The sequence below is a fragment of the Pteropus alecto genome, unplaced genomic scaffold, assembly GCF_000325575.1.
Source record: "Pteropus alecto unplaced genomic scaffold, ASM32557v1 scaffold17, whole genome shotgun sequence".
NCBI classification, from domain to species: Eukaryota; Metazoa; Chordata; class Mammalia; order Chiroptera; family Pteropodidae; genus Pteropus; species Pteropus alecto.
In genome coordinates this window covers 5,937,456-5,947,199 of record NW_006440645.1, presented here as the reverse complement: position 1 = coordinate 5,947,199, position 9,744 = coordinate 5,937,456, and the positions used below count along the sequence as shown (strand labels likewise).

General features: G+C 45.8%; 1 protein-coding gene across 1 annotated transcript in view; it reads right to left on the bottom strand.

Annotated features, from left to right (window-relative positions):
- The window catches only part of FAT4 (FAT atypical cadherin 4), a 151,002-nt gene that overhangs the window by 39,775 nt on the left and 101,483 nt on the right, over positions 1-9,744 (bottom strand). The window contains exons 8-9 of the mRNA XM_025050924.1: positions 5,739-5,989; positions 3-3,807 (exon numbers count right to left, since the gene is read on the bottom strand). Of these exons, the coding sequence (XP_024906692.1) occupies positions 3-3,807; positions 5,739-5,989 (4,056 nt within the window). The remainder of the gene's footprint in view (positions 1-2; positions 3,808-5,738; positions 5,990-9,744) is intronic.

Below are 9,744 nucleotides of genomic sequence, written 5' to 3'. Positions count from 1 at the left end.
ACAGCTGCACGGCGGTGCCCAGGCCGGCCAGCTGCGCGCTGGCGGTGCGCAGGAAGGGCAGGTAGTGGTTCGCCAGGAAGTCCCTGACCGTGGGGACGCCCAGCCGCAGGACGACGCTGCTGTCCAGCGTGGCGTTGGAAAAGCCCGCGAAGAACACGCGGACGCTGCTGGTGACCGGGCCGTGGAGCCCGTCGTCGCTGAGCACGGCCAGCTCGAACGTGCCGTCCGCCGCCCGCGGCTGCGCGCTCAGGTCGCAGGTGCCCCTCGGGATGCTGAACAGGCCGGCCACGCCCGCCGTCAGCGAGCAGCGGAAGGTGTCGGCCACGTCCGGGTCCTGCGGCTTCACCGAGCCCAATGTGCCGCCGGGGAACACGGTGCCGAAGTAGTTCACGAAAATCTCCACCGCCCGGGGCTGCGACGGGTTGTCGTTCTGGTCGATGACGGTGACGCGCACGGTCCCCGTGGACGACATCTGCGGCACGCCCGAGTCCCGCGTCACCACCGACAGGTAGAAGTGCGCGATCTGCTCGCGGTCGATCTCCCGCGTGGTGCTCAGCACGCCGGCCGCGCTCAGGCTGAAGTAGTTGGTGGCCGGGCCCGTGCTCAGCAAGTAGTAGGTGAAGGGACCCTGGTTCGGGGGCAGGTCAGGGTCCGTGGACTGCAGCGTCGTCACCAGGGTTCCCGGGCGCTTGTTTTCCATGACCTCGCCTTCGCAGACGGTCAGCACGGGCCCGTTGTCGTTTATGTCTTCCAGGGTGACCAGCAAAGAGGCGCTCCCCGTGGCGGAGGGCGTCCCCGAATCGACGGCCAAAACCGTGAGGTTATAGACGGGCAGGGTTTCTCGATCTAGCTCTGCGGTGACGGTGATCTGCCCCGTCTGCGGATGGATGGAAAAGGCGCCATTCTCGTTCCCTGACCCGATGAAGTACGAAAACCTGCTCCAGCTGGGGACGGAGTCTGAGTCGAAGGCACTGACAAAGGTCACATGAGTCCCCATCGGGACCCCTTCACTGATCTGAACGCTGTAGACGGTTAGACTAAAAATGGGCGGGTCGTTGGCATCGAGCACGGTGATGTTCACAGTGACCTCATCTACGTCGGCACCTCTGATGCTGCCAAAATTCTTGGCCAGGACCTTCAGAGATACCCTTTCTTCTTTTTCTCTGTCAAGGAGTCCAGAAACATAAATCTGTCCAGTCTTCTTATTGATCTGGAATCCCTTCTTTCTGCTGTTACCAAAAATCAGATAGTGTACCTCGCCGTCGGCGCCCAGGTCCCGGTCGCTGGCAAACACTTCTCCCACGAGCGTACCCCTAGGAGCTGCTTCTGAGATTTCGAAATAGTAACGTTTGGAAACGAAGCGCGGCACATACTCATTTGTCCCTTTCAGCTGAATATTAACAGTGGCGAAGCTGCACCTTTCTTCGTCGGGGACATTGAAAGCTTTCACAGTCAGGTGGTAGCTCTGCTTGGTTTCAAAATCCAAGAAGCCTTGAGTGGTGATGACTCCCGTGTTGGGGTCGATGACAAAGAGGTCACTGTCAGATGACTGCACAGCATAGGCGATCACGGCATTGGTTCCAGAGTCAGCATCGGTCGCATTGAGGTGGATAACGGTGGTCCCGCTCGGGGCATTCTCCAAAACAGTCGGCAAGTACTCATCGGGGAGGAATACCGGAGAATTGTCATTCACGTCAATCACATTGACGGTCACACTGCAGTAACCGGTTCTTGCAACCCATCCTCCATCCGTGGCACTGACGGTCATTTCATGTTTCTGGCATAGCTCATAATCGAGCGCTTTGGCGAGTGTTAAAACGCCCGTGGACGAGTTGATCGCAAAAACGCCCCCCTCGTTGCCCGACGAGATGCTGTACCTGATCACGCCGTTCATGGCCGCGTCTCTGTCTCGTGCGGAAACCGTCCTGACCATGGCCCCGATGCTGTGGCTTTCAGGGAGGGCTGCAGTCACATGGGTCTGAGAGAACTCGGGGGTGTGATAGTTCTCCTCAGTAACAACTATCTGAACAGTCGCTTGGGAGGAGAGTGGCGGGTTCCCTTTGTCCTTGGCAGTGACAGTGATCAGAAAGTTCTGATTCAAGTCAGAAATCAGGGACGATGCCACCGAAATCCACCCCGTGTTGTTGTCCAGTTTAAACTTCCCTGAATGATTTTCACCAGAAACGAAGTACTCCACTTCAGAATTCAGCCCAAAATCTTTATCATCTACCGCAGTCACTTTGATTAACTTTGTACCGACTTTAACATTTTTGGTGACGGGAGTAAAATACTTCATTTTAAGAAACTGAGGTGCATTGTCATTGCTGTCCACTATGTTGATGGTGACAGTTGTCTCACTAAGTAAGGAAGGGTTACCCCGATCTGAAGACGTCACTATGAAACTGTGTCTGTTGATGTTCACATTACTGAAGCCGCTGACATTCTGGTATTTTAAGACCTGTTTGCTGAAAATCTCTCCTGTGGTGGCATTAATCCTGAAATACTCTGACTGAGATTTTATAAAATAAAACACTTGTCCATTTGACCCCTCGTCAGGATCCGTTGCAGACACCTGAGTCACTTTAGAGCCAATTTCAGAAAGTTCAGGGCAATCTAAATAATAGGAGGGTCTGCTGAATCGTGGAGCATTGTCATTGACATCTGTCACAAATATTGTGACATCTGTACTTACAGTCCAGCCAGAGTCATGTGCAGAAACTCGGATTCTGTAACGGTCCGTATCTTCTCTATTCAAAGGCCTACTAATGACGATGTCCCCCGTGCTGGGATTAATTGTAAATGGAAGACTTCTGTCTATTATAGAATATCTACTGACGGCATTTACACCGACGTCTTCATCAGAAGTTGTGACACGTGTAACTGTGTATCCTAATGGGGAATTTTCAGGAACGTGGGCACTGAATATTTGAGAAAACTTGGGGGCGTTATCATTTTCATCTAAAATGTTAATGATGACTTTTACCGAGGTACTCTGAGAAGGGGACCCTTTGTCCGAGGACTTTATGGTCAGCACATACTGCGATATTTTTTCCCTGTCTAAAGGCCGAATGCTTCTAATTTCACCAGTAGCATGATTGATGCTGAAACTGTGTTCTTTGTTGCCGTTTACAATTTCATAATCTATCTGTCCATTGGGCCCACTGTCCTTATCCATCGCTGAGACGGTAAGTATTTTTCGAGGAGAAAGGTTTTCCAATATTTCAGATACAAATGGATCTTCCTTAAAAACCGGGGAATTATCATTGACATCTAACACGGTGATGTCGAGTTTCTCGTAAGAGGAAAAAGGAGGGAAACCTCCGTCTCTGGCCTCGATCCATACAACAAACTTTTGGATCCTTTCAAAATCCAGAGGCTGGCTAATGGACACCTGTCCTGTCAGCTGATCGATTTGGAACGTGTTGCCGAGATTCCCACTTGCAATGTAATAGGACAAAGGCTCGCCTCTCAAGGAGGACCCCGTAACCGTGGTGACGTGAGTGCCCACCGGCTGGTTTTCGGGGAACATGAACGTTCGCTCTTTGGCTCGCACTTTAGGGAAGTCTGCCTTGTTCACAAATCGGACAGTCACCGTTGTAGAGTCTGTCTTTGGAGATGGGCCACCGTCTTTCACGTGTACAGAGAACGTCACTTCTGAGGCTCCGTTTAGTGGTCCAGCTGCCATGATAGCTCCCCTCAGCGGGTCAATGTGAAATTTTTCAGAGTTTCTACCCGAAAGGGAGTAATGCAGTTCAGAATTGGGTCCGATATCAGCATCTGTGACTGTGACGGCAAAGACGAAGGAACCTATAAAAGAGGGAGCACGCAGTTATCACAGGGACCCTGAATACGGCCTCCACAGGAGCTTATGCGTGTAAAACACTGTATTGCCGCCTATGTGGTTTTACTTTCTCGTGGTTACTAGGGGAGAACAGTGTCTCCTACATCGTCTCTGAAGTTCCCAACTCAAAGCTACTCAATGGTGGTCTTCGGGAGCCGGCCTGCTGTTTTCTGACTGAAGCCTGTGCAGTCTGCGGAAGTTCACGCCACTCCGTGTGCCTTAGAGAGCAGCACAGAGAAGAGCAATGGCCGATCATCGCATGACATGATTCCCAGGGGGGAAACCTGTACCTCACACAACTGCCAACAGCATGATGACACGTGAGCTCGGACAGCTACGCTTCTGCCCAGCGTGAAAAGATAATTGCTCTATTATTTCTTAAAACATCTTTGAATTACCATATATGTGATCATATCAACACAAACGATGTTGGAAAATGACTGTTGACTCCCTATACCCACTGTTTCCTGCAAAATTCTTTTCCCTGTGAGCTGCTATCTCATGGAGGCAAATCCTCTACATATGCATATATGTACATATAACTCTATACATCAACCAGAACAATTGTGAAGCGCTAAGAAGTAAGAGCTGAGAAGGGACCTCGTGTGATTCCAAAAGTGAGCGCCTGGGGCGCATGCCGATGGAACAGGCTGGTGGAGACATGCAGAGACGTTGCCGGAAGGCCGTGTTTTCGAGATGCTCGTTCAGAAACCTTTCCCAAACCTGCACGCCTATCCCCGCAGACGGTTTCTGACAAAACTGAAAGTCATTTATTTAAAAAAAAAAAGGGGGGCAAGTGATTGTGACTAATTACGTCTCACGCGGAGAAGATGCTTCAGTCTTCCCTCTCTGTAGAGAGGCCACGCCGCATCGCCACATGCTGGACATGACCGGACGCTGCTACCAGCGTCACTGCAGATGAAGACCTTCGCCAGGGACTTATGACCCGTATATGGGCACTTCTTTTGGATAGAAAGTTGGCACAAAAATTTATGAACTGTACCCTTTCAATTGGTATCAATTAGACAGTCTCAAGTGACTACAAGATCAAAGATCACTGAGAGGAGGGATCCTGGCTCCATTTATTTTTTTCTCCTAATTAAAAATATGTTAAAGCAAGGACAATTAAATTAATTATGGTCTTTATTTGTATCTTTTCCTGTTTGAAAACTCCTCTCACACACTACAGATGGCAGATGATCTGTGCAGTTCCTGAGAGAGCACGTCATTCTTTTCAAACAAGCAAATGAAACCAAACTAAATTGAAAAGCGATGCAGCATAATAAATACATATTGTCAATACGAACGTGGTTCATTATGGCTGCATCTCTCAAAACTGGAATAAAATCATAATAGAAATAATAATAATTTATTAGAACTATTCATTCGTTAGATATTTTTGAAACTATATCTATGAAGCACTGCAGTAAAATATTCGTTTTCCACCAACAAATAGAGTTCAATGCCTATTATTCCTCAGATGTTTCAAGTGCCAGGATCTGGCATGAAAAAAAGAGACAACGTCCCTCCTCTCAGGGGACTCGCACGCAAATTACATCTCCAGGCAGGACCCTCCTCAACTCCAAAGTCATTTTAACCATTGAACTGTCATGCTACTATTTTAATTATTTAACAACACTCCAGTAAGATTAGGAAATAGTTCTAGGAAAGATATGGCAATTACAAAATCTTAAACAGAGCTGGTCTGGAAAAAAAGAATTAATTTATGAGATTCGACGTTCCTTTAATTTTCTTAGGCAAAAAAAGGTGAATTTTAGAGCATATGCAAACTTAGGCTATATCAAAAATAAACATGTTAAAATAACAGAATGTATCTAAAGAGCATGTCCAGTGCATAGTTTCTGTTTATTCATGACCCAAGAGTTGATTTGATTACCTGGAGACGTTGTAGACGGGATGTGTGTGACATACGGGTGATGCTGAAACCTTGGTGGATTGTCATTGACGTCGGTCACCGTGACCAGCACACTGGTGGAACTGGAAAGAGGCTCTGGGGATCCAGCGTCACTGGCGACCACCACTAAGGTGTAATTATCTTTTGTTTCCCGGTCCAGCAACGCACTGGTGATGATCTGTCCCGTGGATGGGTTGATGGTGAACTGAGAGTTTCCACCGATGATCCTGTAACTGAAGCAGAGAGCGGAGGGGGCCGTGATTCCTGCAGTTATAATACTGTGCAGCATCTATTTACTGTAATTCAAAAACTGAGGCAGAAATGTAAAGAAAGACATTGTAAGTAAGATCACGCAACAAAGAACACGGCTAGGAGATATTTCAAATTTTATGTGAATATCACACTGACAGTCTTTATTGTGAGATGTCCAATGACCTTGAGTAGATCCTCTCAAGGTTTGTGGGCTTCTTAAATCATGCAAGACCCCAAAATACACCCAGAAGACTGTAGCGTTTTAAACAGACAAGCCTAAAAGCATAAATCAGAGCATTGCTCTAATATTGTGGTTAAGGGCCAGGATCACAAATGAACATCTGTTAAACGAATCTAAAAAATAGTTTTCCGCTGTGCGCCGTAACATCCCAAAGAAGATCAGTTGAAGATCTTCTTCTCTCAAGTCAAAACACTGTATTTGACACATATTGACTCTCCAGAATGACTGAGGAGCTGATTATTTATACAGAGCATTCCTAGTTACTAATTCTCTCATTTGTCACCCCTCACACAGCCATGCTGCTTTGCTTTCTTACTGTCAGGAGAGGTGTGGCATCTTCATGGACATTTTGATGCTAACCAGATTGGTTAACCGACTGGGCTTTCCACTGAGAATAGCTTCCCTCCTCTTTCTGAAGAGGAAAACTATCTGTATATATTCCTGAGAGATCGGCTAGGGAAGAAGATCCTAAGTTTGAAGTTTCAGAAGCTGGCTGTGGTCCATAATTTTTAAAGTTGGAGAGTAGTAAAGAAATAGATGTCCTTTATACCAAGAAAGAAATGCCCTTGCTGGAATTAAGTGCGTGTTTCTATAGTTTGGTTTGTGTTCACTGAACACATAGCAACAGCACGTGTCTGATAGAAATAGAAAAAAACAAAAAACAAACAAAAAAAAACCCCACACTGCAGCCGGCAGAGAGCACATTCCTCCTGTTAAGCTCACAGCTTTGAACAAAGAATTCAGAGTTCTTATTTTCATCCTTTTTAAGAGAAATAATAAACTGTTGGGGAGCTGATATTTAAGAATATAAAGCCAAAAATAGAGGCAAAATGATAGCAAAATAAAAAAGAACAGAGAGGGAGTTTGGTTTTGAAATGATTTCAATATTGATAAAGTACTTGGTGTCAGATTTTTAACGCCTTTTGGCAGAAACCACGTGCCATTATCAGGAGTGAGAGAGAACAGCCTGGAGCAGAAATGACTCTTCATAATCACAGCCCTCAGATAGCAGAGAATATCTATTCCCTTATTAAAACAAAAATATCAGAGGTTTGCAAATAAATTCTTAAAGTTAGAAATTCAGGTCTCATGAAATAATCAAATTGCCTTATTTTTCTGAGAAAGTCTGCTGGAACCTGGACTATGAGAATCGTGTGGTTTTATTTTGGGAAATCATCTTTCTACTCGTAGATGTAGAAATTACCAAATAACTTAATAAGAAAAAAGAAAGTAATTCATAGTGCCACAAACAGTTTTATGACAGCAAATATCAGAGTTCGATTAAATATTTGTTCTTTTAAGCAGTCACAAATCAAAATAAAAGAAGACTGATGATGAAAAATGCATGCAAGTTTGGATTTGGAGGTTTTGCATCTGACAAGACCGTGGTGTCTCAGAAAGAGCAATGTGTAGAGTGGTGAATGGTGTGAGTTCTGGTCCAGGCTCAGGTAAACAATACGTAAAGGAATCCTGCAGTGTAAATTCGTATTCTTTATTTAATGCTGTTGTACATGCTCTGGTCCATATGACTGTTTAAAGGTAGGTAATATATTTTCTATTTATAAGATGTATAGTCAAAATAATATGTGATTAATTGTTCTAGACTTTACTTGATTCTGAATTGTGCCAAAGGCATATTTTATTTTACTATTTTTTTAAAAATGTGAGACATTCTGTAATATCTTCTAAAATCTATAATACCAATTTCAAGCAAATTTATACCTGTAAGTTAAAGAGTTAGAGAGAGAGAGAGATAGGGGGAGGGAGGGAAGGAGGGAGGGAGAGCGAGCGAGAGCGAGAGTGAGAGAGAGAGAGAGAGAAAGGACTCAGAAAATGTGAACTGGGAGGGAGGGGAAGGTGAGAGAAGGAGACAGAGACAGGAGAGACCAAAAGGGAGGGGAGAGAGAAAAGGAGAGAGAGTGAGAGAGAGGGAGGGAGAGAGGGAGAGAGAGGGAGAGAGGGAGAGTGAGAGAGAGGGAGGGAGACAGGGAGAGAGGACTCCAGTGGCGATACCAAGGGGCTGACTGCCGGGCCGGCGCGTCCAGATGCTCCGGCCTCTGTTTTCTGAGTCGAGCTTCGGTTCTCACCCCCTCAGGGACACCTCTCTTGCCTCTCTGCTCCCCTAGAATTTCTTCTAAGGTTATGAATTTTATCAGGTTGTGTCTTGTCTTCTTAACACCGAAACGTCCGTGCTGTTAACACTTCAAAGACGTGCAGCATCTTGTACTTGGTGCCCACTAAGCACCCCGCAGGGCACTTGACATGTGCTCCCACTCGACCTCAGGACGACCCCAACACTTTGCTTTTGTTCGGAGTTATCTGTTGATGAGGAAGCTGAATCTAAGGGAGACTTGATATAGTTGCACAAAGAAGAATCCAATCTACAAATGGTCGACCTAGAATTCGAACTTCTGTCTTTATGACTTCGACACGCGCTTTTCCCATTACACTAAACTATAAGCAAAATCAAAGTCAGCCTGAGGGAGAGCAGTGGGGACAAGACATGCTTGCTGAGGCCGTAAGCGACCCTTGCTCACGGCGTGTAATGGAGATGTGGTTTACTGTGATTTAGTTCAATACGAATCAACAAATGTGTTAATTTATTTTGATTCAAGAATAAGAAATCATGGCTTCAAATTATCGGCATAAACTGAGATCACTGTTCCCTGAATCAGTAGTTGCTGTACTTGTAAAGTGAGAATATCCGCAGCTGGTTTTTCAAAAACTTATTTGCCTCCCCAAGATTTATGGGGCTCATAGGCACTGCACGGCACGCTGCTAGAACACAGCTCACTCGGACATGCGTTCAGACCTCAGTCGTGGCACTTAAATGCACAAAATTCCTTCACCTCTCCCCATTTATACAGTATGGATCACGCATGTATTCTTTTCATTTGGTAGTTTTGAGATTAAATGCAATTTCATGTGAAAAGCACTTGGCATTATAATTGACACATGACAAGAATTCCGAGTCACGTCTTACACATATAACGGAGTACATATACAGATAATTATAATATAAAAATCCACGAGATAGAATCTATTATAACCCATCTATATATCTAAGAAAATGGACAGATGGACTAATAGATGGAGACAAAGATAAGCATGTAAAAAATCTTGTGCCCAAGCTTACACCCTAAAGGGAAGAAAGACATATAGAAAAGTAAACACCAAACAAGGCGGTGCGCTTGAGAGCTTTGACACTGCAGAAACATTGCTGTAGATACTCAGGAGACAAAAAGAGCAACTTTAATTAAAATAAAGCCTTCCTCGGAGAAGGGTAAATTCAACTTCATTTTAAAGGGGTTACGATCATTACGATGGGGCTGGAAAGTGAGAAAGTAGGCGTTCTCGGCCGGGAGTCAGCAGATCTGTTCTGCAAAAGGCCGGTGGGCAAATATTCCCGGCGTCGTAGGCCTGAAGCCGCTGCTGCAACGTGGCAGAGTGACAAAGCAGCCACCTGCCGTGAGCGCCACGGCTACGCTCCAAAGC